Source organism: Notechis scutatus, chromosome 1, assembly GCF_049901735.1.
Source record: "Notechis scutatus isolate UNSWTSFEM ecotype Mainland chromosome 1, rNotScu1.2, whole genome shotgun sequence".
NCBI lineage: Eukaryota > Metazoa > Chordata > Lepidosauria > Squamata > Elapidae > Notechis > Notechis scutatus.
The window spans coordinates 85268189-85296039 of record NC_142009.1 but is presented as its reverse complement, the minus strand read 5'-3'; the positions used below and the strand labels follow the sequence as shown (position 1 = coordinate 85296039).

Below are 27851 nucleotides of genomic sequence, written 5' to 3'. Positions count from 1 at the left end.
CCAATAAAACATTTTGAAGGGGGTAGTTATGTCTATGTGCAAAACTAAATACATTTTCCATGTAGGACTCACACTTATTTTTCATAATGGTCTGTGTACGAAAATAACTCATCCATCCACCTATTGCTGAAAGAATTCATCATCATCAATCTCCACATAAGGGACAGGCAATGAAAGCAACTTCTGCCCCGGGCAGCATACTTAATCATTATTCTAACCACAGCCTCAGGAACTTCCTCTATTTTTTATTTCACATGCAGCAGAGAATCAAATGGTTTACCTACCCCATTGGTTGTTCTGGATAGGATTTGGATATTATTCTCTTCAGTGAACTACACCAGTGATCCCCAACCTTTTTTATGCCGCGGCCCGGTATCCCCAACCTTTTTTATGGCGTGGCCCGGTACAGACATCAGCTGGGCGCCGCCATCTTGTTTTGATGAAAAAGTGCTTCCGGTGAGCTTTCTACCGGAAAAGCTCACCGGAAGCACTTTTTCATCAAAACAAGATGGCGGCGCCCAGCAAACCAGCGGCCCGGTAGGACTTGTTCCACGGACCGGTACCGGTCCGCGGACCGGTGGTTGAGGACCCCTGAACTACACAACCATCTTTTTTGAGTTTTCTCAGAAAATCTTCTGAGCACTGCCGCAGAATATTGAAGGGAAGTATGAAATGCCAGTCTCCTGGCAATTTCCACCCTGTTCTGCAAGTAGGTACAATAACAGATGCTCCCTTGTACTGGGTTACAAGAAAAATGCTATTGCAAGTAAATAACAGCTGATTGTAAATATGCCTGAATTTTCATGTTAATGCTTCCTGTGATAGATGCATGCCATAATATTAAACAATTAGAATTGTTTTTAAATTATTCTGTGGAATGGCCTGAACTCTTATGTTCTGCTGGTATTAGACTATATGTAGCACCTGTCTTTGTTTTGAGTGTAACTGTGATTTAACATTTATCCTAGCATTTTCATGCCAATATAATTCTCTGTCAACTCAAGCATGGATGAACAGCACGATAACATGGTCAAGAAAAATAAATATTGTAATCTTTTTAACTACATACAGGTTTATAATAAATTACTTTCATATGATTAAACGAAATTTAGAATAGGAAATGTTGGTACTGTACATTTAGGGAAATCATTTTAGTTGTGTCTCTAAGATTGCTCCATCCGTTTATTCTTGCCATTATAAGTAAAGTTAGATGACTTCTATGTTTTACAATGAGGTGAACAATTTTTTTCCACAGCTTCACTTTTGTATATTTACACATACCCACCCACAACTTTCAAGGACTGCTGGAGGTGTGATAGCTGATATAAGATTAGAAGAGACTGAATTTTCAAACCCTTCTTATATTTTTGTATGATAAATTTTGTTTGGCTTATTTGTACAGGAAATCTGGTACAAATTCTATTCTACAATGTAAATAGTTAAAATAAGACAAAAGAAAACCACATTTCTAAAATTTAGTGGTGCAAATTTGGAGGGCTCTGGAGCCTACATACAGCCCATGATCTTACAGAAGTTGCAAATCCTTGATTAGGAAACCCAGCCAAGGACTCTAAAGATCACTCCTTTCTAATATGATGTGCAATTCTTATTTAGAGGACTTACAGTATAATTACCTATTAGTTGTAAATGAGATCCATAGAAATAACACATGTTTGTGAGAAAATCTTTTCAGGGGAAAATGATTGATCATATCTCACTGCTCCCAAAAATAAGAAGAGTCGATAGACTTAATAGAAAGTTATCCTTCTGTTCTTCTGCAACATTTTACAAACCTAGACTGAATAGTATTGTCTACAGATTATCCTATGTTACAACAGAAAATAGAAATAAAAAGATGATGCATTAAGTGATATTTTAAGTAGTACTACAGGAACAGTAGTTTGAGGAAATACTTTTCTGAAAAAAACACAAATATCCCACAATGTTTCATAAAGAGCATACTGTCTACAGCACAAATACACTCAGAGTAGAAAACAGCAAAATTTGGATCAATACAAAAGCAGCTAGGAGGGGGGCAGAGCCAGCTGTCAGGGAGAAGGGACATGTGAGAGGTAGCTCTGCGAAACGCAGACTCTATCCCCATTCTGCAGGACTCTACGGAGTTTAAAGGAAGCTCGGAGGGCTTCCAAAGGAGGGGGTCTCTGAAGCTTAGCTACGGATGGCGGTCCGTGGTGGAAATCAGAGTAAACAGGGACAAGCGGATGGTGGAGCAGACGACCAACAATGGCCGTCCATGAGCACTGACAGCCGGCCATACAAGCAGTGAACTAGCGGAACGAAGGTACAGTTAAACTAACAAAAGTAACAACCTGAAAGTGAATTAGAAATTAATCTAAGAGGAGGCGCAAAACAATTGTATTGAAAAATAGCTGGGCAATTGGAGTCGGCTCTTGTTAAGGAGGTGACAGAGTTGCGAGACACATGACGAGTGGAACGAGTGGAAGATTACTGAAAGCCAAACGAGAGACGGGGGTGAAAAAACAACTGGCTGCTTAACTGTTAAGTTTTGCTTTGACATCAAAATATACGAAAATAAGAAAATGAGAAAATAACCTTTCGGACATAACATTGATAGCGGAGTCTCTGTTAGACAGACACTGTGAAAGTAAGATTGACTTGGACAGGAGAATTGGAAGGGTGATTGGTGGAAGCGTTGATTGTTAATGGGGGATTGGAGGATCATCCTTGTTTACTTTTCCTTTTCGGAATTCAGACTGAGATTTTGGATTTTGGACTGACTTAAAAAGAAAAAAAGAAAAAAAAAAGTTTTCCTAAGAAAATGGACACTGGCCGGAGAATGACACAGTGAATCTAAAGAAGACAGAGAGACATTATATTGAAAAGGAGACATCTACTGGTACCAGAAAGGGGAAAAAGCAGCTTTCTGCAACGAAGTTAAAAAGGAGAGAATTTGATTGATGAAATGCTTCCAAAAGAAAGATCAAACTCTATGAAAGACTTACAAAATTTGATGATGAATATGCAAGAGATGATGCTTAAAAACCATGAGGATATGAAGAATGAAATGGGGGCGGTGAGATCAGAATTAAACGAAAAGATACAAAAGATAGATGAAAAATTTGAAGCTTTTCAACAAGAGGTTAGGGAAAATTAAAAAAAATTTGTAGAAATTGAGACAAAGATGGGTAAAGAAGAAAAAAGGGTAGATGACTTAACAGATAAACCAGAAAAAGCTAATAAGGAATTAGAGACAACAGTATTATTTTTTTTGGAAGTAGAAAAGGCAGCCCAATTACCTAAGATTTCAAAATGTGAAGGAAGAAAAACGTGAAAATGTATTGGATGTGATAGCTGATATACTGGCAAAGATATTAGAGATGGATAAGGAAGAGATATTTACAGAGATAGATGAACTCTATATAGAGTTCAAACAAACTATGCAAGAAGGTTTAACCTCCCAAGAGAAGTTCACATCAGGTTAGTCAAAAAATCCATGCAAGATGAAATTTTATGCAAGACAAGAGATGAATTGCTTGAATATGCGGGTAAACAACTAACTGTCTTAAAGCAAATTCCAAAGAGGGTAAGAGATCTAAGGAGGCCATACCAGTTTTTAACATCAAAACTGATAAAATATAACATAAATTTTAGATGGTTGGTGCCGGAGGGTATTCTGGTAACATGGCAGGAAAAGCGATTTAGGCTGGATACCCTTGAAAAAACGGAAGACTTCTTTGATCAACAATTTACTAGGGAAGACGAAGCAGAAGAAGCAACACAGGAGAGAGGTGGACGAGAAGGAAAGAAAAGGGAAGTAACAAATATAGAATGAGATACAGTAATTAATAAAGAGAAAAGGAATGGAAGAAGTGAATCCACAGAGGAAAATAAAGAACCTAAGGAGATTAGAATTACAAGGAGCACTAGACAAAGGAATCAATAAAAATTTGGATAGGTATGAACTGATATCATTGAACATTAATGGCATAAACTCCCCAGTAAAAAGGAAAAAATTGTTTAAAAGTGTACAGGCATTAAAGGTCGACATAATAGCACTTCAGGAACTACACATCTTAGAAAAACAAAAATATTTATTAGAAAATAAAAAATAGGGAAAAAAATTTCTGCTCTTGATGTACAAAAGAAAAAAGGGGTAGCATTTTATAGAAAGGAATGGATCCCTGCTAAAGAAATGTATAAAGATAATCAGGGTAGGATTCTGATGGTCGAAATTGAATTAGGAAATAGAAATATCTTATTGGTAGTAATATACGCACCGAACGGCCTGCAAGAATCTTTTCCCCAAAAATTGTATTAAAGAGTTGCAATATGAAGAAATTTGTATTATGGGGGACTTTAATGCAGTTGTTGACAAATTATTAGACTATAAGGGAAATAATACAAAATTAGGGAAAAAAAGAAATTACCAAAAAGTTTTTTTGATTTGAGGAAGGATTTTTATATTTGTGATGCATGGAGAGAAAGAAATTTGGAGAAAAAGCAATATACATACTATTCTAACTGGCATTAGTCATGGTCGAGACTTGGTATGACATGGATGACCAACAAACTAAATTCTGAATTAATTGAAATTAGTATTGAGCCAAATTTTCTGACAGATCATAGTATGATCAGTTTTAGCTACAAGGGACAAAAGCAAAGTATAGGATGGACACTTCAAAGATCAATTTTAAAAGAGGAAATATTTAACATGACACTAAAAAAAGAATCAGAACTTTTTTGATGAAAATAAAGAGGAAGATACCTCCCCACAAAATAATTGGGATACAGTCAAAGCTATGATAAGAGGAGTAGCAATAAAATGTATGGCGAAAAAAAATAAAGAGAAAAAACAACAAAGGAAAATATTTGAACAGGAATATAAAGATTTGGAGAAGAAATTACAAGAGACACCACAACTCAAAAAACAACTCAAATGGAACTATTAAAACATAAAATAAACTTAACAGAGAAAGAAGAGTTAGCCCACCAATTAAAAATGACTAAACAATATCAATTTGAGAATGCGAACAAACCAGGGTGCTGGTTAGTGTATAAACTGAAAAAACAAAAAGAAAAAAGGTGGATTACCAAATTAAGAAATGATCAAGGAGAGATTTGCTACCAAGAGGAAGAAAAAAGAGTGATAATCCAAAAATATTATGAGAAATTATATAGAGAGGAGTAATATCCAGCAGATGTTAAAATAAAAGAATATCTAAAGAAAGCAGGACTCACAAGAAGACAAAAATATCCTGAATTGGGAAATAACAATTGAAGAAGTCCACTGGGCAATAAATAAGCAGAAAAATGACAAAGCCCCGGGCCCAGATGGTCTTCCAGTGGAAATTTATAAATCACAACAGGATATGCTAAGTAGTAAAATGCTTAGGATATTTAACGGTTAGAAGAAGCTAAAATCCCTAAATCTTGGAAAGCAGTGAGGATAACAATTATACCTAAAGATGGAAGTGATATCACGGACTCTGGAAACTATAGACCGATATCCCTACTTAATGTTGATTATACAATTTTCATGTCAATTATTGCAGAAAGACTCAAGAAAATTTTAAATGAATATATCTCTTTAGACCAAAATGGATTTCTTCCCTATAGGCAACTTAAAAATAATATTAGGACAACTCTGGATATTATAGAATATTATGAGGACCACAGTGGTGATCAAATTGTATTAATGTTTTTAGATGCCAAAAAGGCCTTTGATAATGTTAAATGGCAGTTCATCTTGCAGCAAATTAGAGATATGGATCTAGGACAAAAAATTTTTAATATAATTTCGGCAGTATATGAAAAACAAGAAGCCAGAATCTTGGTGAATGGGGGGATAACAGACAAATTTCAAATTCAAAAAGGAACCAGGCAGGGATGCCCATTATCACCACTTCTCTTTATTATGTCATTGAAGGTCTTAGCAAGAATAATTAGAAATGAACAGAAATTAAAAGTCTAAAAATAAAAAAATTGAGGAATTTAAATTACAAGCCTTCGCGGATGATTTACTTTTTATATTAGAGGAGCCACAAAATTTGGGACCAAAATTATTAGGCAATTTAGAAGAATTTGGAGAAGTTGCGGGGCTAAATATTAATAAGGATAAAACAAAAATTATTACTAAAAATATGACAAATAAATAGAAAGAAAGATTGGCAATGAGAATGGGCATTCAAATGGTAGAAAAGGTCAAATATTTGGGAATTACTGTTTTGGCAAGATATACAACACTCAAAAGAGACAATTATGACCCATTAATAAAACAAATAACTAAAGATTTGGAAAAATGGGACAAATTAAGGCTATCCTTCATGGCAAGGATAGCAATAATAAAGATGAATGTGCAGCCCAAATTACTATTTCTTTTTCAAAATGCTGCTATAAAACTAGAAAAAAAGTTTTTTGACAATTTGAATAGAATAATGACAAATTTTATACAGCAGAAGAAAAAACCAAGAATTAAGTTAAAGTTGCTGCAAGATGCTACTGAAAGAGGAGGATTTGGCCTGCCTGCCTGGGAGTTGTACTACAGAGTCTCAATATTAACTTGGGCGAAAGATTGGACTAGCCATAAAAATAAAAGAATTTTGATATTAGAAGGTTACAACTTACAGTCGGGTTGGCACGCCTTCCTCTGGCAGGAGAAATCAAAAGGTTATAGTTATGTGCATAGGCATAAAGTGAGACAGATTATGGTACAAGATAAAAAGACAAATGTATATAGACACTCCTATTTGGCTATCAACCTTGGAAGCATTGATGCATCCACACCTCTTGCGTCAAGGGAAAATCATTACCTATGAAGAGATACTAAATGAAAAAGGAGAACTACAAACTAGACAAGAGTTGAAGAACCAGGGAATCGAGGTAGAATGGTGGGCCTATTTGCAACTCCAATCTAAATACTTAAAAGATAAGGGAGAAGGGGGAATTAGTAGAACTAGGACAAAATTAGATGAAATTTTATTAGGACCAGAGCAGAAGATGATAAAAAAATATATCAAGTTTTATTGGAATTTAAATTGGAAGAAGAAATAGTAAAGGAAATGGTGGTATGGATGAAAAATTTTGGTTATAGCATAAATTTAGACGATTGGCAAACACTTTGGAATATGTTAAGTATGGGGAATAATGGAGACCAGACATCTGACCAGTGACTTCAACTCTTTAATACAAGTAATAGAACATAACAGAGCAAAGCTATGGGCAGCAGTAACCCTTTTATAGGGTTAGCTTCTACCTTATTAACCAATGAAATTTGCAACAGGTTCAAACTACTAACCAATAAGAAGTGTTCCAAAAGTGGCCAATCAGGGTCTAGTTCTGGCCCAATCCTGAGTTGTTGTATAAGGACCAATCAAGTGTGCAGGTTTTTAACCCCTAATTTGCATTTAGGTTATTCACTTTTATTGATTCACAACACCCCTCCCCCTTGGGTTCCATTTGAGGGGAGCTGTAATAAAATCCTCAAGATATACAGGCCGTTTGGTCTGCCTGGATGATTTCCGAGGCTCCACCGGTTTTTGTCCAATGTCCGGTTCCGGTGGAGCGTTTGGATGACCTTTATTAAATTCTATTTCGCTGCACGGCGATTCCGTGCTGCATTCACTGTGGTTGTCTCTGCTACTCCGTGTTTCTTCGGGGTTTTGCAGTTCGGTTTCCCCCGTATTAAAGTTCCCTGAAAAAGTCAACTCCCTCCCTGCTTCAAGTTCCGGTGCTTCGCTGGGCTGTAGGGTTTCCGTTGGCCTGCTATTAATTGTATCAAAGTCAATTCCCTCGATGCTTCCTCCCCCTTGAGTTGGTGAACCCGGGGAGTCATGGCCGCTGGGTGGTAATCTCGATCGGAGCTGGTCTATGTGGCGTTTCCACACCCTCCCATCGTCTGTGAGCAGGCGGTAAGATCTAGGCCCGGTGAGGTGGGTAACGGTTGCGGGTATCCATAACGGGTCGCCGGAAAAGTTTTTGGCAAAGATTAAATCGCCTACCTTAAATTCCCGGCATTTGCTGCTGGAGCCAAAAGGCTTCTCCGGTGCGAAAGCGGGGTGGAGCCGGTCAAGGTGCGATCGTATTTTCCGCCCCATAAGAAGTTCAGCGGGCGTTTTGTTGGTCACGCTGTGGGGCGTGATATGCTGCAACAAGAGAATTCGATTGATTTTCTCGTCGATGTTGCCAAATTCCATTTTGTGAAGGGTCTTTTTTACAAATTGTACCATGCGTTCTGCCCGTCCATTCGCCGCAGGGTGCGCGGGCGAGGTTAGCGCATGGCGGATGCCCCGATCAGCAAGATATTGTTCAAAGGGCAATGCAGTGAACTGAGGGCCGTTGTCCGAGACCAATACGTCCGGAAACCCGTGTGTGGCAAATAGTCTGTTTAATTTATTAATAACTGAGTCTGTTGTAGTTGTGTGCATTCGATGAATCTCGAGCCAGTTAGAATAGGCGTCGACAGTAATCAGGAAAGTGTGTCCTTTGGTAGGCCCCGCAAAGTCAATATGAATACGGGACCATGGTCCCCTCGGCGTTTCCCATTCGGTTGGGCTTGCTTTAGGTGGGGCGTTGCTGACGTCCTGGCAACGTTGGCAAGTAGCGACCCAGGACTCGATTCTTTTGTCGATTCCCGGCCACCAAGCATAGCTGCGTGCGAGTGATTTCATCCGCACAATACCCGGATGTCCCTCATGCAATACCGCCAATACAGTCTGTTGCAATTTGCCAGGGATTACGACTTGATCGCCCCACAAGATACAGCCTTTTTGGGAAAACAGCTCGGTTTGGTGGGCTTTGAAAGGCGCCCATTCAGGTGCTATTTGGTCCGTCGGCCACCCCCGTTCAACCCAGCGTAGTATGTGTTGCAGAACGGGGTCACGTTTCGTTTCAAAGGCAATGTCTCTAGCCGTCAAGGGTGGTGCATGTAGAGCTTCGATCTGTAGCGTTGAGATGGTTGGGGCTGGATCCACAACAGAGTCTGGGAGCAGTGTTCTGCTCAATGCATCAGCGTGGAGAATCGATTTCCCCGGGCGGTGTTGCAAGGTGTAGTTGTAGGCCGCCAAGAATTCAGACCAACGGGTCATTCTGGGGGACAATATATACGGGGTTGGTTTATTACCCACAATTATCCCCAGTAGCGGTTTATGATCAGTGATTATTGTAAACGCACGGCCATACACATATTCATGAAATCTTTTAACTGCAGCCACAATAGCTAAAGCTTCTTTGTCCAGCTGACTATAATTTCGTTCAGCTTTAGCTAAGGTTCGCGAAAAAAACGCGATGGGGGCCTCCGCTCCATTTGGTAACACGTGGGCCAGAATTGCCCCAACCCCAAAAGGTGATGCATCACACGTGATAGTGAGCGGCAGAGTCTCGTTGTACTGCATAAGTACTGAATCAGAAGTTAGCAATTTCTTTACTTGTTGGAAAGCATGTTGTTCCCGTTGCCCCCAAACCCACGTTGCTTTTTTGTCTAATAGTCTATGCAATGGTTCAGCTGCTGTTGCTTTGTGGGGTAGAAAAACATTATAGAAATTGATAAGTCCAAGGAACGCCTGTAGGTCTGGCTTGTTCCTTGGAGTGGGTGCCTTTTTAATTGCTCGTAATTTGTCTTCGGTGGGATGAATTCCTTGGCTGTCCAGGAGATATCCCAAAAATTCTACTTTTTCGGTACATAACTGGCATTTATCTTTTTTTACTCTGAGGCCTGCATTTTGGAATCTTCGTAAAACCTCTCTGAGTCGTTTTTCTAGAATGTCTTTGTTAGGTGCGGCGATGAGTACATCGTCGAAATATGGGACAACGCCTTTTATCCCTTGTAACAACCTTTCCATTAAACTCTGGAAGATTCCAGGGCGACGCTTACCCGAATTGGAGCCGTTGCATTTAAATGCGCCCCTATGTGTTACGATCGTTTGCGCCTCGGCTGTGGTTGGGTCTACAGGCAATTGTTGATACGCCTGGGCTAGATCTAGTTTGGCAAAACTTTCCCGCCGCCCAGGGAATGGAGCAAATGTTGCACTACCGGTACTGGATAAGCACTTTGCTGCAGTGCGTGGTTTAATGTGGCCCTGTAGTCTCCACAAATTCTTAGGGACCCATCAGGCTTGATAGGCGTCACTATCGGGGTTTCCCAACGGGCGTGGTCGGTGGGTTCCAGTACGCCCTGCGCTATCAGCTTATCGAGTTGTTCGTCGATTTTAGGCTTTAAGGCGAACGGCACCCGACGCACGGCTTAAGGCGGATGGGTGCTATCTCAGGGTTCAAGTTAACGAGATTGGGGTCCCCTTATACTTGCCTAGTCCGTTCGCGAAAACGTCTTGGAATTCTTGCACGAGTGCTTCCTCCCAATCGACGCTTTCGGCCTTGTGGACTCCGGCTACAGTGATTCCGAGCGGCCTGAACCATTGAAGGCCTAGAAGACTAGGCCTGTCTCGATCCACGACAGTCAGTGGTAGTGCGACGGTGCGGTCCTTGAATGAGACCTGGAATCTGCGGGACCCGACGACGGGAATTCGGTTGCCCTGATAGTCTTTGAGTATAACCCCTTGAGGGTTAAGGTCTTGGCGGCGAATCGTTGGAATGAGCTGTTGGAGCGTTTTCCACGACACCATCGAGAGGGAAGATCCCGAGTCTACCTCCATCACGCAAGGTTTGTTTTCGATGGCGACTTTTACTCGGATTTTCCCGGCATCAAGGGATGTAGCGTGGCCTATGGTGATTGTTTGGTGGGTCTCTTCCCGCCTGGTTTCTTCACGCCTGGTGGAAGTGGTGGACGGCTTGTTTCTGTAGGAGTGGTTCAATTTTTCTCGGTGTGTGCCGAAGAATCCGGAAGACTGGAATTCGGCCTGTCGGGGTTTGGAGTTCTGTTTGCTTCTGCAAACCTTTGCGATGTGACCGCGTCTCCCGCAATGGCGGCAGAGTGCGTCGAGGAATTTGCAGCCAGATCGTGGGTGATTGACTCCACAGCCGGCACACGGTCAAAATGAGTGTTGTGTGGACTGGTCTCTCTCCGTTCGAAGTCGGTTGACCTCTTCCTCATCGCTGTCGGACGGGGACTCTAGGTCTTCGTGGTGAATTGATACCGGGTGTCTCTCCGAGCGAGGCGAGGTATCAGTGGCGAGTTTACGTAGCGGTGCGTTGGTGCGGCGCATTTGGGCTGCCGACTTCTTGGTCGCCTCCGCTGCTGAGGCTTCTTTAAGGGCATCGGTGAGGCTGATGTCCTCCTTAGCCATAATTTTGCTCTGGATCGCGCCATCTTCTAGGCCCAGAACCAGGCGGTCCCGGAGGGGTTCTTCTAAGTCTGCGAATCCACAGAGGCCTCCTAGGTTCCGGAGGTCCGCGATGTAATTGGCAAGGCTTTCGCCCTTCCGTTGGTCCCTCTGGTAATATTCGTGTCTTCTTACTAAGGTTGGTACGGTGGGCGCGTAGTGAGCCCGTAGTAACGGCTCGAGGACGTCCCAGTCCATTTCTTTTACCTCTGCTGGCTTGGCAAGTGACTTTGCCATTTTAAACACGGTCGGCCCACAGTGAGTTAGAAAGATAGCTCTTTTTTTTCCGGTTGTTGCATCTTTCAAATTGTTGGTCTCCAGAAACATCTGGAACCGATCCATGTAGGCCTCCCAGTCTTCGGTTTCTGGGTTGAATGGAGCGGGTGGTACGGCACCGCTGGCCATGTTGCCGTTGATGGTGCGTGTTCGACCACGTGCTCTGTTGGTTGCTCTGTAGGTTAGTCAGTTCTTTGGTCTCCGAATCCCACCTTCGTCGCCAGTGTTAAGTATGGGGAATAATGGAGACCAGACATCTGACCAGTGACTTCAACTCTTTAATACAAGTAATAGAACATAACAGAGCAAAGCTATGGGCAGCAGTAACCCTTTTATAGGGTTAGCTTCTACCTTATTAACCAATGAAATTTGCAACAGGTTCAAACTACTAACCAATAAGAAGTGTTCCAAAAGTGGCCAATCAGGGTCTAGTTCTGGCCCAATCCTGAGTTGTTGTATAAGGACCAATCAAGTGTGCAGGTTTTTAACCCCTAATTTGCATTTAGGTTATTCACTTTTATTGATTCACAACAGAATAGAAATTAAAAAATGACTCTAGCAATACCCTTTAAAGAAAATGTGTATAAATTATTTTATAGATAGCACATACGCCCATCAAGTTTGGCAAAAATGAACTGTAAACTTTCCCCCACATGCTGGAAATGTAATAAAGAAATAGGAACTTATTATCACTTATGGTGGAGTTGCAAAGAGGCCCAAAAATATTGGCAAAATTTACATAATTGGATAGAAGAAATGTGTGGAATTAAAATACAACATAGGCCTGAACTCTTTCTGCTAGGAATTAATGTTAGGAAATATGGTAAAGAAAACATGTATTTAATGATCCTGTAATTACAGCAGCAAGGATGGCATTTGCTCAGAATTGGAAAATTAAAGTTATCCCAAATGAATTGGAAATATTGAGGAAAATCACAATGTGTCCAGAAATGGATAAACTAACAAAAGAAATAAAAAATAAGGAGGATTCGGATTACTATAAAACATGGGATAAATTTTATGGTTGGCTAGAGACGAGGAAGATCTATGAGAACAAGGAATGACTATATGTATATTTAAAGTGTATAGATGGAAATTATATAATATTATTATTGGATTTAGCGAGGTAATGACAATGATCTATGAGAACAAGGAATAACTATACGTATATTTAAAGTGTATAGATGGAAATTATATAATATTATTATTGGATTTAGCAAGGTAATGACAATGATGGATGTTAGGGAAACTACCACGTTCAAATTTTTTATTGTAAGATTTGTATGTGTTTGGGTTTGTTTATTTGTTTAATAAAGAATTTTTTTAAAAAAAAAGCAGCTAGGATGAAAAATCTCCTGGCATGCTTGAAAATGGGGAAAGTAATTTGTAAACTTTACAATGTTGTCTAAAAATGTTGACAGGTAATGCCAGCTAGTTGTAGAGCTAATTAATAGTTAACTCTTTTTAAAAAATGAGATTTGCGTTTGATAATAGGTTCTTTTTCAGAGGTATGTAGTTTTGTTTATATGGTATATACTGATGCAACAAAGGAAAAAAATTGCTTCTTTTGAGCCTGAGCATTTTATGTTTTGAAAGATTCCCACACCTCCTAAATTTGTCCATTTTCAACTCAGACAAGTATCTGCAAAGCTAATCTGTAATTACTCATCTACCATACTTTATGAATAATCTACAGTTTGAAGTTGCTGCCTTTTGCAATTTGTACACACATTGTGAAATCAACTTTTGACTCTTATAAGAAGTATATAGATGTCAGCTTATATTTGCTGCCTACTTGATGTGTTTTAACATATCTTTCAAAAATTTTGCTCCTTCAGAGGTAGTTGTAAAACAAATATTGCATGTATTAGTCTAGGGAATTATCACAATGTATGTAATTTTAAAGGTTAGAAATACATAGTTTAATCTGGTCTGATGTGCAGTTTGCTAATTATTTTCTGAAGGGATGGTCTTTTCTGTTTGGAGTAAGCAGGGAATTTAGTGTTTATTGTATTATACTATACTAATTCTCTGTGTGCTTGTACTAGGATCTGGGGCTGAATGAATCTTGTATTTATCAAAATGTTGGAAATATCTGGCTGATTAGTTAGTGGTCCCCTCCTTCTATGATATAAGAAATAAATGTTAGTTCCTGAGAGAATCAAATAGATTATCATTGTAGAGTATTTCTAAATGTTATTAGAACAAACAACAGAAATTGCAAATCTGGAGGAGGTACTTGATTAATACTTATCTATATTTAAATTCCCTTTTATAACATATTCCAGTACTGTACTGTACTGTACCAAGAATGTGAAAACATTAGGTCCAACAATTATACTGATTAGGTCCAACAATTAGGTCCAACAATTATTCTGATTTACCTAGAAGTAGCAAAAATTTAACTAAAGTCAACAGTTTCGCATAGTTTTTCTTTTAAGAATAGCAGAATTACAGCAAAACATATGGTAATGACAATTTTAAAAAATAAAATTGAAAGCTTCCTTCCTTCCTTCCTTCCTTCCTTCCTTCCTTCCTTCCTTCCTTCCTTCCTTCCTTCCTTCCTTCCTTCCTTCCTTCCTTTCTTCCCTCCCTCTCTCCCTCCCGCTGTCCCTCCCTCCCTTCCCTTTTAAAATCACACAGTTTGAAAGCTAAAAAAGAGATCAGAAGTGACTCATTCACTAGCATAGTAGCTGCCCCTTCCTTCAGCTTTAGGAATTTGTTCCTGTCTGCTGCTGAGGTTCTATCTCTTTTTATTATATCAGGAATTCATGACAAAATTTGATGAACTGAAAAAAATAGGAACAATTTCTTTTTTTTCCTTCAAGAGAAAAAGTTAACATACTCCCTTTCAGTACCAGATCATTAATAATGCTCTCTCCTTGTTTCCTATCCTTCTATGGGATAAATGGAGAACGAGTAAGAAAAAAAAGTCATATAAATCTCTTATGAGCAAGTGATGCATATACAAATTTCTATAAGTCAGTACATTTCCACTGCTGATGCAAGTGGAATGGAATATATAAATTATGCCCACAATTACAACATAAAAAGCTATCAGTGGAAATTTCTACCAAATTTATAAGTATATGCAACTTTTTATTTGTTTGCTAGGGTGAAAAACAGAGACAGTGATATATGTTTCATTGGCAATAGTCAGTGTTTTTTTTTTTTTAAAGAGATGTATTATACAATTGGAACTTTCAGCACATTGGCACATTTTACTGTATTCATATATAAACTTTATGTATTTCCTTTCTAATGATTACACACTATCTGGGAAAGCCAACAGTAATTAAAATATAAGGTACATACCATTTATTTATGAGTAATTGGGGTTTTTAATCTTGATAAAGAATCTGACATTGTTTGAAATGAATTAGTCTTTTAGTCTATGTTGCTGGTGAAATTCTTTTAGGGAAATAAATCCAAAAAATAATATACCTAAGCATTCTTACTTAATTACTCATTGGCAGCAAAGCTAATTAATTAAATGTTCATATAGTTCTACTTTGTCTCTCTTTCTTGCTATGAAACAGATTTAGCTCTAAGAAAAAAGAAAAGAGAATTCCATCTGATCATTTAATAAGATTTAGTAGAATTTTCCTTGTGCACAGGATTTGGTACTCTCTCTATTCTTATTTGACATCTACCTGAAGTTACTAGGCGAGATCATTCATCCCAATGGGTAAGGTATCATCAGTATGGTAATGATACTCAATTGCCCATCTCTGCTTCTGGTAAACTATGCAGCGCTATTGATGTCTTATCCTGATGCCTGGCGGGTATACAAGTCTGGGTGAGAAACCATAGGTTCAACTGAATCCTGGAAAGAATGAGTGGTTCTGGGTTTTGGGGGGTCTTCTGGATCTCTGGCTTTACTATTTTTGGTACTGGAGGGGGTGACCCAATTTTTCATAGTTTGACAGCTACAGTAATGGCCAGTAATTGCACAGCTTTGAGGTATGCACCAGTTATGCCCTTTTCTAGATTCTGAGGCTCTACTCACAGTTGCTCACACCCTGGTCATCTCCAGAGTAGATTACTAATGTACTCTATATATTCTGGAAGGCCTATCTGGAAGCTTCAACTGGTGTAAACTGTGGCTGCAAGGACATGTGTACCCTTAGGACCCATTGCCTTTCAGTTCTGGGAACCACATTGGCTGCCAATCTGCTTCAAAGTATAATTCAGAGTGCTTGTTTTGACATTTAAAGCCCTACATGGCATGTGATCAGGCTGTTTGAAGGCAGGGGACAACTCTCCACAGCCAACTTGCCGTGGCCAGCTCACCATGGCCAACTTGCCACAGTCAACTTGCTGCAGCCAACTTGGTGTGACCAACTCGTCGTGGGACAACGTGCCACAACCAACTTACCATGGGACAACTCACTGAGGGACAATTCAACAATTCAATTTAATTATTTGAAATAATTAAAACATTATTTAAATTTTTGTCATTTACCTTTCATATTGTCTCTCTTTTGGCATCCTTTCTTTAATTATTCTATTCCATTATTTCTTCAATATTAGTATAATTCTTGTCCTGTGGCAAGTTGGGTGTGCAGTTGTTCAATGGCAAGTTGGCTGCAGCAAGTTGGCTGTGGTGAGTTGGTCACAGCGAGGTTGCTAAAAAGAAGGTCAACAAATATGGGTTTAAAGTCATCTCAGGGAAGATGATGACAGTAGAAAAGGCATATCATTTGGATTCCAGGCAGGATCTGCAACATATTAGTTCTCCTGGACCTGATAGGATGGGTAGATATAATCAGAGGTGGTATTCAGCCGGTTTGGACCAGTTCTGGCGTACCAGTAGTGGAAATTTTGACTAGTTCAGAGAACTGGCAAATACCACCTCTGGCTGGCCCAACCCGCCCACGCCCACCGTTACCTCTCCTATATTCCTTTGTATTTTAGCTTAGCTGATTTGCACAGTAGAGCGGATTGGTGTGCCTCAGCTGAACTAAAAAAACAGAAGTCAGTCTTTGGGCCTTGTGCGCATAGAACCGGTAGGAAAAAATTTGGAAACTCACCACTGGATATAATTGAGAAGAAGTGGGTCTATGACAATTCTGTGGCCAACTCACCATGGCCAACTCACCACAGCCAATTTGTTGCAGCAAATAAGTTAAAAGAATATGATCCAATTAAAGATGGATAGGGCAGGGGTATGATGAGGGGGAGGTGGGATCTGTTGTTAATTGATCGATCATATGAGATGCTCCCATATTGGAGCCCTGAGCTAGCTGGCAGAGCCAGGTCTTTAGGCTCTTGCAGAAGGTCAGGAGGGTTTGGGGGCAAGATAGCAATACCATTTAATACCTGATTTATGCAACAGAAGAAAATATATTTGTGTCAATAATATTTATGTGTTTTATTAAATCAGGACAATTAAAGATAGCAACAGCACTTAGACTTGTATACCGCTTCCCATTGCTTTACAGCCCTCTCTAAGCAGCTTACAGAGTCAGCGTATTGCCCCCAACAATCTGGGTCCTCATTTTACTGTCCTTGGAAGGGTGGAAGGCTGAGTCAATCATGAGCTGATGAGGATCGAACTCCTGGCAGTGAGCTGAATTAGTCTGCAATATTGCATTCTAACCACTGAACCACAGGGAGGGGCTGCTGGGGTTTGCAGGAGTTCGGGAGAGCCCCTAGCTAATATTCTGTGCAGTTCAGAGAACCCCCAAATCCCACTCCTGGCTGGCTCTGCCACCCCACCCCACCCCTCCCAGGGGTCCCACGCAGCCCGTTTTGGATGCATGTAAGTGCAGGGCACATGTGAAGGCTCAGTGAGGGTGAAAATGGGCCTCCCGGAAGTTTGGAAAGGCCGGAAATGGGCCCTTTTCCAGCTTCCAGAGAGCCTCCGGAGCCCAGGGAGGCCGTTTTCACCCTCCCAGAGGCTCGAGAAAAGGCTCTGGAGCCCAAGGAGGGCAAAAACGCCCCCTTCCCACTGTGGTGCAGGAAGCCAACTAGGTCACGCCTGTTATATATTTGCATACTTGAAATACTGCATTGTGATTTGTCCGTCAACACTGCCCTTTGATTGGTCCTCAATACTGCTTTTGATTGGTCCGTCTTGAATACTTGTAATACTGTCTTTTGATTGGTCCGTCTGACGGCGGGAATTTCAAGGAGCCGTCATTGGCTGCGAGCCGTGAGCAGCCGCTATAAAAGAGGCTGCCGCGGCTCCGGTTTTGTTGAAGTTACTAAGAGCGAATAAAAGAGCTGAAGTCTAACTGGTCTCGAGTGTTCCTTCCCACGACACAACAACGCCCACCATGGCCATGCCCACCCAGCAACAGTCAGAGAACCCTTTGCTAAAATTTTTGAAGCCCACCCCTGCTGTACCACCACAGCTCAAGATGTCCAGAGGGCAAATGCAATGGCAGAAAAGGCCTTTCCCCTGAAACAGTTTTCTCTGATTATTACAGATGAGAATCACAGGAGCAAACCAAAGTGTCCAAAAAACAACAACCACAAAACAGTTTCTTAGAAGCCACTGTTGGCATCAAAGTTCTGAAGAGCTGAAGCAGGAGATCATTTGTAGACATTTGATAAAGATATTGAGCATCCAGTTTAGTAGCTCAGGGTCCATGCAGACATCTATAATTTACCTGATGGTTTGATTATTTTGAACGAATTCAGTGGTAGTGTTTTGTTTGGAATCAAAATCAAAATTAATTTTCTATGTGTATCCTTTCCATGCATTTATATTTCATGCCTAGCTTTCCTCCACAGGAAGAAGCACGCAACCCACTTTATCTAATGTTAGAAATTAAGCAAAGTTAGGCTGGGTTAGTGCTTGTATGGAACACTATCAGGGAATACCAAGACTGATTGAAAAGTAAAATAAACATAGACTGGAAGTAATCTGCTTCTTTACTGCTATTTTAAAAAATGTAAAGAAGACATCAAGAATTAATCTCAAAGGAAAGTTTATCTTTTTTAAAAAGAGGTCCCCCCCAGCTACTTTCTTTAAGGGCCACTTGAAAACTGTGGACATCTGCATTATTTAAATGATGATGTCACAAAATGTGTTTTTAAAACAGTGTGGGTTTGTGTTTCAAAGTCTAAACAAAGAATGATAATGAACTTAACTTACTAACCATTTTATGTTCATCTAAATTTTGTTTTGTTTTGAGGAACTGGGTTTTGGATACACACACACACACACACACATACTGAAAAGCAATATAGGTAGCTTTGTAGGACATAAATATAACAATATGTACAAATATGCGGTAATATATTTAGCATGTTGTTCTATCTTGGTTTCTTCCTTCCAGATTTTCCTTCTTTGCTTATTTTTTTATTCCACATTCTCTTAAGACAACTATTGTTTTGAATTCCTTCAGAGAAGAAAATTACTTTTGCTAGAAAAATGATTTTCCATGCTCTTCTATCAGGTAACAAATTTCCTAGTCCTAAGTGCGGTTGTAAATCAAAGACAACCTGTACTTCTAATTTTACTAGTAAAGGCACATGTTCTGTCTCTATATTCCTTGATGCTCTACTTGCCAATAATAAATTTGAATTGCAGGGGGATACAAATGCAATAAATAAATAAATGATCCATTGATCAAAAGAACATGACAATTCCCAACACCCATAGTTTTTAGAATTTCTTCTTAATAGCACAACACATAGCCAAACCTTGGTTGACATAAGAAATGTAAACAGACCAGGATCTACTTTGAAGTTTGCTGGTACACTAGCAATAGCAATAGCACTTAGACTTATATACCACTTTACAGTGCTTTACAATCCTATCTAAGCAGTTTACAGAGTCAGCATATTGCCCCAACAATTTTGGGTCTTCATTTTACCCACCTTGGAAGGATGGAAGGCTAAGTCAACCTTGAGCCTGGTGAGATTTGAACTGCCAAATTACAGGCAGCCGGCAGGCAGCAGAAGTAGCCTGCAGTACTGCACTCTAACCACTGTACCACCATGGACTACCTTTGCTGACAGATTTATCAGAATGGGGAGGTAAATAAATGCCATTTATATCCCAATATTTCCAATATTCCCAATTTCCTAAGAAAGAAATTGAGCTGGGAAGTAAACAACTTTCCACAGAATGCAATTGCAGTCTATTTCTGTATCATTGCTGAAGAAAACTACATGGGCTACATCTATGTAACCACTAGGACTACTATGTAACTACATCTATGTAACCACTAGGACTACTATGTAACTACATCTATGTAACCACTAGGAATCAAGCTCAATTCAAGAAAGACTTTATCTTAATATTTGAATAAAACAGGAAAGTGGGAGAGTTTCATCCTTGCTCATTTCCTTCTTGTCATACAGCTTTTTAACCCAGCATCCATATTTTCTCAGTTATTTCTAGAAAGGCCAAAACTTTTCTTAAAACTGCTATTTTTCCCCAGGAAGAATCTGTCAAAATATTTTTCTAATCTTCTGATTAAAATAATAATAAAACTCTGTGTTCCACTTTACCTTTAATTTCCCACCAGTTTAAAAACTTATCTTCAGCCTTTCTGTTCAGCAGCTGAAAAATAATTATAATACTGGTACTACTACTAATATTATAATTATTAATAATAATAATAATAATAATAATACATTCTGATCAGTCTTCACAATATTCACAAGATATTCACGACTTTATATCTTTCATGATTCAATCAGAGGACATGCTACAGCTTAGAATTGCTTTCTCTGTAACTTTAAGTAAATATTAGCTTTTCTCTCTGTGACTGTCACAATCGAATCATTGTTGATCTTGAGCATATGTTTTCTTACAAATATATTTTCTAAAAGAATGCCAAAGCTTGGAAACTAAATAATATCAAGCCTGAATAAAACTTCTATGCTTGATCTCCAGGAATCATAAAACAAGTTTTCTTAGTTTGAGCATTTAAGAAAGAAATCTGGATGAAATTTTCACTTGTGAGAAAGTTCTCAGATAATAATGTAATTTTTTCTTTCAGAGTCTGGGTCTGCAATGTTCTTTCCCATTTAGGAAATAGGCCTATAGCAGTGGTGGCTAACCTTTTTGGGGTCCTGTACCAAAAATTGTGTACGCACTTATGCACTTGCGCTCAAGTGCCAGCACCCAGAAGACAATGTATGCCCCCCACGCCCTTGCACATGTTTGCACAATCCTCCCCGCCCCCTTACCCCCACTGCACCTCCCAGCTGATTTTTGGCCTCCCAGAGGCTTGAGGAAAGCTTCTGCAGCCTTTGTAGGCCAAAAAATGGGCCCGTTTCATCACTTCCTGTATGTCCAGAAATACAGGAAGTGATGAAATGGGCCTATTTTTCGCTCTGCAAAGGCTTTCCTCAGCCTCTGGGAGGCCGAAAAAAGTCTCAAACAGGCCGAAAATCAGCCAGGAGATGTGCGCATGCATAGTGAGGTAAGTTTGCCTATGGCTCGCATGTTGGCACAAATGGCTCTGCATGCCACCTGTGGCACACGTGCCATAGGTTCGCCATCATGGGCCTATAGGTTGTTCTCTAGTTCCTCATTATTCCTTGTCAAGGAATAATTTGAGAGAAGACTTATCTAAAAAAACCAAATGTTATAAAGTTGAAAAGAATTAGAAAATATATTTGAATATTGATTCTTAGCTGTCCATGACTATTTTAATGTTTTGTACAGGAGAAGATAATTTGATCAGGTATCCCAGAAATCATTTGTAAAATTAGGGTAGACTCTACATTATGAGGTGTTGAATGAACAAATAACTGGTATGAAATAATTTATTTCAGAACTGGCCCAAGGCATTTTATTCCTGTAAAGCAGTGGTCCCCAACCTTTTTTGTACCACGGACCGGTACAATCCACGGACCGATCCACAGATCGGTACCGGCATCAGCACACATGACCAAGGCAAGGCAAGCCGAGTGAACGGCCAGCCAGCCGTCCCCCGCTTCTCCCCGCCACCTTCAACTCCTCCTTTGTACCTTCTTGCGGTCAATGGGTTTTTCAGGCTCTTTCTTAATCTCCTCCTGAGTAATGCAAGACTCCACCGCCATTGGGACGGCTCTTCATTCGAAGCCGCTCCCCCCCCTTCGTCGAAACTAAGACGCGAGGATTCCTTCAGCACCCAAACGCCGCTTTCCAACTGACGACCAACAAGCTCACCCGGAAGCACTTTCTCAGGCGCTGTTGAAACAAGATGGCGGTGCCCAAGCAAAATAGGTGGCCCAGTACAAAATGATCCACGGACCGGTACCGGTCCGGGGCCCGGTGGTTGGGGACCACTGTTGTAAAGCATTAGGCTCTTCACAGTGCTTTACAATGTTGCAATTAATGTAATGTAATTCTCCTATAAAATGCTTTTTGCTCAACTAGGTTCGTACCAGTGGTGGGATTCAAAATTTTCTACTACTGGTTCTGTGGGCATGGCTTGATGGGTGGGCAGGGGAAGGATACTGTAAAATCCCCATTCCCTCCCCACCCCACTAACCTGCTTTCCAGCTCCGTTCTCCTGCGCAGGGCAACAAAAGAAGACTCAGCCAATCAGCTGGCACTCGGGAGGCAAAGAATAGATGGGGGCAGGGGAAGTCAGAGGTGGTATTTGCTGATTCTCTGAACTATTCAGAATTTTCACTATCGGTTCTCCAGAACTGGTCAGAACCTGCTGAATACCACCTCTGGTTAGGAGCCTATATTTGATTTCTTTCTTTTTTCTTTTTGAAAAAGTTTTATTCAATTTTCACATATTACAGAAGAAAAAAAATGTTTTTTAAATGAACAGCATAATTCCAGGTTAACACATTTCCATTACAAACTTGACTTTCATTTCCTACTCATCTTTCACATTTGATAACTTGTCTTAATCTTACTTATATATTTTCTTTAATTTTAATCATCGAGCTTTTTCCATCTTATTTCATGAATTTTCCAAAACATTGCTTAATCGATTTCTTAGAATCCTTAGTGCATCATTATATATCTTCATATTCATTGTATTTTATATTCTTTTCTGTCAGGTCTGCAATGTACTAATCTATACTTAATTCAGCATTCCAAAAATTCACACATTTCCAACATAGAAAAAAACAGCAACAACAAAGCAACACCTCTATTATTGCCAATTTCAAACTGCCATCCCTGTGATTAACATATCACATAATTAATTCCCCCCTAAGATTCCCAGAGTTTGAGTCTGAGTTAACACTTTAAAAAAAGAAGAAAAAAAACCCACAATAATAACTTTTTGTTAATTACTACATTACATGTGTTTCTTTTAAGCCTGGGTCTCCAAGTTCCCCTTCTTATTACATAAAAAATATATCCAAGTTAAGAAAATTATACACAAAACAACATAATTAATCCCTTCATTTCATCAGAACTAATATTGTTTTCCCTTATAACATTGTTCCTGCTTTGTTTGCCATAGCTTATTAATTCATTTAGTATTGTTAATATCTTTATTCTGATTACCTCTCTTAATTTCATACAATAAAGAAAAGAAAAAACAAACAAACACTACAATAAGAGAACAATATCAGTCCCTATCTCCCATCTTAATAATATATATTCGACTATTTTCTGAACAAACTTATTATTTCTTATTTATTTAAACTAATCCTTATACCCGTGATGGTGAACCTATGGCACGTGTGCCAGAGGTGGCACGCAGAGCCATTTGTGCTGGCACGTGAGCTGCAGGCAAACTTACCTCACTGCACAGGTGCACAACTCACAGCTGATTTTCGGCTGGTTTGAGGCCTTTTTTGGCCTTCCAAAGGCTTGAGGAAGGCTTCTGCAAGCTTTGTAGGCCAAAAACTAGCCCCGTATTGTCATTTCCGGTATTTTCGGAAAAAGAGGAAGTGATGAAACGGGGCTAGTTTTTGGCCTAAAAAGCTTGCAGAAGCCTGCAGAAGCCTTCCTCAAGCTTTTGGGAGACCGAAAAAGGCCTCAAACCAGCCGAAAATTAGCTGTGAGGCACAGTGCAGGTAAGGGGGCAATGGCGGGTGGGTGGATTGCACGTGTAGGGGCGTGGGAGGGTGCACATTGCCTTCTGGGTGCTACCACAGGAGCACGAGCGTGCAAGCGCGTGCACAATTTTTGGCACAGGAGCCCAAAAAGGTTAGCCACCACTGCCTTATATACTTGTAGAGTCCCCATCTTTTAAATTTCAATCAACCATCATCTCTGTGTCTTTTAATTAAACAATTCCATTTCATTTTTATGTGCTTGCCATATTTCTTTCTTTCCTGGTCCTGTTTCATTCTTACCCTCTTTTTATCACTCCAATTTCTATCCCCCTCCTTTTTCATTACTCCTTTCTGGAATTTCCTTTCCTTCTATTTTCTCTCCTTTTGTTAGGTTTTTAATGCCTATATTTGATTTCTGATTGCTGCTTGTTGCATTCTATAATCAAGATCAGAGGTCTCCAAACTCGACAACTATGAGACTTGTGGAGTTCAACTCCCCGAATTCTCCAGCCAGCTATAGCTGGAGAATTCTGGGAGTTGAAGTCCACAAGTCTTAAAGTTGCCAAGTTTGGGGACTCCTAATCCAGATGCTGATAGTTTTGTAAGATTTGATGCTATGAACGGACTGTTGTTAATTTCAGGCTGTCTTATTTCTGAGGACTGCTTAAATAAAGATTGCATAGTTTCCAAACTTACGTTTCAATACTGTCACATTAGAGAAGTCAGTGGATAATATGTATTATTTTCATTTATATCTTCTTCCAGGAATTCGAAAAGATCGCAGAGGTGGCCGAATACTGAAGAACAAACGTCAAAGAGAAGAACATGATAGCAGAAACATAGGCACAGTAGCAGAGACAAGGGGCCCAAATCTCTGGCCAAGTCCGCTAATGATCACACATAGTAAAAAAAACAGCCCAGCCCTCTCCCTCTCCGCAGATCAGATGGTTTCTGCTTTGCTAGAGGCAGAACCTCCTATTGTCTATTCAGAATATGATCCTAACAGACCCTTCAATGAAGCTTCAATGATGATGTTGTTGACCAACCTTGCTGATCGAGAACTGGTCCATATGATCAACTGGGCCAAAAGAGTTCCAGGTAAGAATACTACCAAAATACTAATTTGAACAAATATTCATATTGTTCCACATTGGAAAACATACAACATATAGACACATGTGTCTATATGTTGTAATATGTTTTCCAATGTGGAACAATATGAATGTTTTACACCTGTTTGACAAATGACAACGCTTTCATCATGTTCAAAATGACATAAATCATTGTGGATATCATAGCATTAAGATGAAGTTAATTCATATTTAACTTCCACGTCAAAAATCTTTTGGAGGCAATTGAGTTGTCCACCACTTCAAGGAGATATCTGGATCAAATTTTATCTATTGCAACCGAAGTTTGGTAAATGTAGGACTAGTTTTTACTATGTTCTTTCTGCCTTCCCCTACAATATGGTATATAGCAGCATAAGATGTTTGTTTCACATCTTTGCATCAACATTAGTAATTAAAATGGGTTATGGTCTGTAAAGCAGAATCCATATTGCAAATCACATGGTAAAGATAAATATAAATGTTGCGCAATAATAACTAGAAAACTAAGGAACTGCTGCCCTCAACAGGCTTTGTGTACTTGATAAGGTGGTGTAGGAAGAATGTAGCTTCAATTGTTTTTGCATAATACTGCTTTCAGCCATTAGCTATGGCCTATCTTACTTTACCATACATATGGACTTCAATGTATATTTCAATGGTGGTATTCAGCCGGTTCACACCGCATCAGGCGAACCAGTAGCAAGAATTTGCGTGGGTCACCGAACTGTTAGTAAGTTCTGGCTGGCCACGCCCCCCCACCCGGTCGCCCTCCCGCCCGATGCTTGCTCACCCCACCCGCCTGCCTGACATTTGCCTAAGGTATTTCTTTCTTTTTTCCCCTCCCAATAATCAGCTGTAGATAAGATCAGCTGTGCCGGGATTCCCCTTGCTGAGGCCCAGGAAGGCAAAAAATGGAGGGAGGAGCTCAGCCCCCCCTCTATTTTTTGCCTTCCAGAGCCCCAGAGGAGCCTTGGGGAGCAAAAATGCCCCCAGAGGCTTTTCTGAGGCTAGGAAGCTCCCAAAATGGAGCTTGGAGGGGTGCTGTGTGCCCCTCCCATGCTCTGTTCCTTTTCTTCCTGAGCCCCAGAGGAGCCTTAAAGGAGCAAAAACGCCCCCCAGAGGCTTCTCTGAGGCTAGGAAGCTCCCAAAATGGAGCTTGGAGGGTGCTGCGCGCCCTCCATGCTGCCCCTCCCATGCTCTGTTCCTTTTCTTCCTGAGCCCCAGAGGAGCCTTAGGGGAGCAAAAACGCCCCCCAGAGGCTCCTCTGTGGCTAAGAAGCTCCCAAAAATGGGTGGGGGCTGCAAAAAGAAGCCATGCCCACCCAGGTACATGGCCATGCCTACCAAGCCACGCCCACAGAACTGGTAGTAAAAGTTTTTGAATCCCACCACTGGTATATTTGGCATGGTTTTTTCTTGTTTTGAACTGCTGTATTTCCTGGCATGTCTATAAACTTCCAACAGATCCAGCCAAAGCCAATGAAGTTGTTTGGAAAATCCCCCCAACCCCCCTGTGGACTTAAAGCTTCAAAAATTAAAACAAGCCTTTTGAAGTTAGCCCAATAACTAAATGGCAACAATTAAAACTCTTTAAAGATCTACAGTATTGGAAGCAGAGAGAAGTTGGGCAGCCAGATTTTTACTCAACCATAGACTGTCAACTGTATGTGTGATGGATTATGTCTCCAAAGGAGGAGGTGGCATGATGTAGTACCATGAAATAGCACTTTCCCAGGAAGAAGAGAGCATGTTCCAAGGAAGGGGACGAGACAAGAGACAATACAGCCCAAAGCTGGATTGGAGTCTGAGGAAGAGATTTAGCATAGCCATGTCCCAGAGTTTCCTAGGGTACATCTGTTGGATTAGAATGATATAGATTTAATTTGGCAAGAGTCTGTCTATAGGGTGAGAGCAAATAAAGAATTAAATTGTGGCTAATTTTGCTGCATATCCTAGGGGCCATTTTTAGGATTGTTGTCATCTTTATGCGCTTTCGGCAATGTCAAATTCCTTTTCTTTTCACCCAGAAGGGTTTTTTAGTCATTTATATGCAAATTCTCTTCCTGTTATTCTTTCTCTTGTTCCAAATGCAGCTCACTGCTATTGTCTGATTCGTATTTTGGGATAGTGGACTATAATTTAAGAGCCGACTACCTTGACTTACTTATATGTCATTGTAGATAATAGCATTACAACTAAATTATGTTTTAAGAAAGCAGTACTGAGCAAAGGTCTTGCTCTGGGTGGCCTAAATTGTCTCTTGCAACTTTATATAACTTTCCTTTCAATTAGAAAATGTTCTTGGTTTTCATGGGTAGCAAGTGGGAAATGAATTTGTGTAGCAATCTATTGAACTCAGAGGTAGGCAAACTGACCTTGTTAGATAATTTGGACTATAGTTCCCACCAGCTCTGGCCAGTTAGATGTTTAGAAACATTTGCAGCAACACAGGAAGTAGCACAAGGATTATGGGAGAAAGAAAGATCCATCCAGTCCTGGAATTCTCTCTATGAGTAGGCAACACAAATAGATTCACTTCCTATAGTTTCTCTTTCTCGAATCCAATATAAACTATAATGTGTAAGCCAAATTTGTTGCTGAAGCATACAGAGAATATTGTCGTCCTCTTCTCTGGAAGACAGTAATGTTCAGTGGGAGCTCAGTGTACTAACAAGTAGCTACAGAAGTTGGAAAAAAACAATTCTGTTTGTGAGGTGAGGTTTGTTATTGTTAATCATAGGCAAAATGTTTGGCATTGGTCTTAAAGAACTTGGGTAATTATTGACTTTCACTATAGTAGCTCTGTAGTTTAATGAGACATTAAAACATTACATTGGGCATGTAGGCTTTGAAGTTTCAAGATTATTCACAGCATTGTAGTTATTTTTTGTGGTTTCCTGAAGTGAAAAGATAAATACCTGACTTTTTTAAAAAAAAAAAAAAAGCTGCCAAACCTGCTGATTTTCTAAAGACATTGTTTCTTTTTAAATTTGTCTTAGTTAACCATCAGTTTTATTAAATTAAGAACATTATGATGAACCAATAATAGACATGTTTTTATCTGACATCAATAATCCTGATTTAAAAATTGCAAAATTGAAAATTACCCCTTGGATTTAATATTAATAATAATAATTTAGTAACTATATATACCATCCAACTCCCAGAGACTCTGGCCCACACTAATCAGTTTTATCCTCCTGCACTCCTCGATATTTGTTCTGTAGGGTCTGCAGTGGATACAATGATATTTACCATGGGTTTGGTCATTTGAATATTAGTGAGAG

The 27851-nt window shown here is 39.9% G+C and overlaps 1 protein-coding gene across 4 annotated transcripts in view; it reads left to right on the top strand.

Moving 5' to 3' along the window:
- Nucleotides 1-27851, top strand: part of ESR1 (estrogen receptor 1) — a 256565-nt gene that overhangs the window by 170707 nt on the left and 58007 nt on the right. For all 4 annotated transcript variants that reach the window (XR_015750358.1, XM_087969982.1, XM_026680299.2 and 1 more), the window contains one exon: nt 24219-24551. Coding sequence is in view for 3 of the 4 variants with exons in the window: in XM_087969982.1 (XP_087826108.1) it covers nt 24219-24551 (333 nt within the window). In the remaining variant the exon portion in view is untranslated. The remainder of the gene's footprint in view (nt 1-24218; nt 24552-27851) is intronic.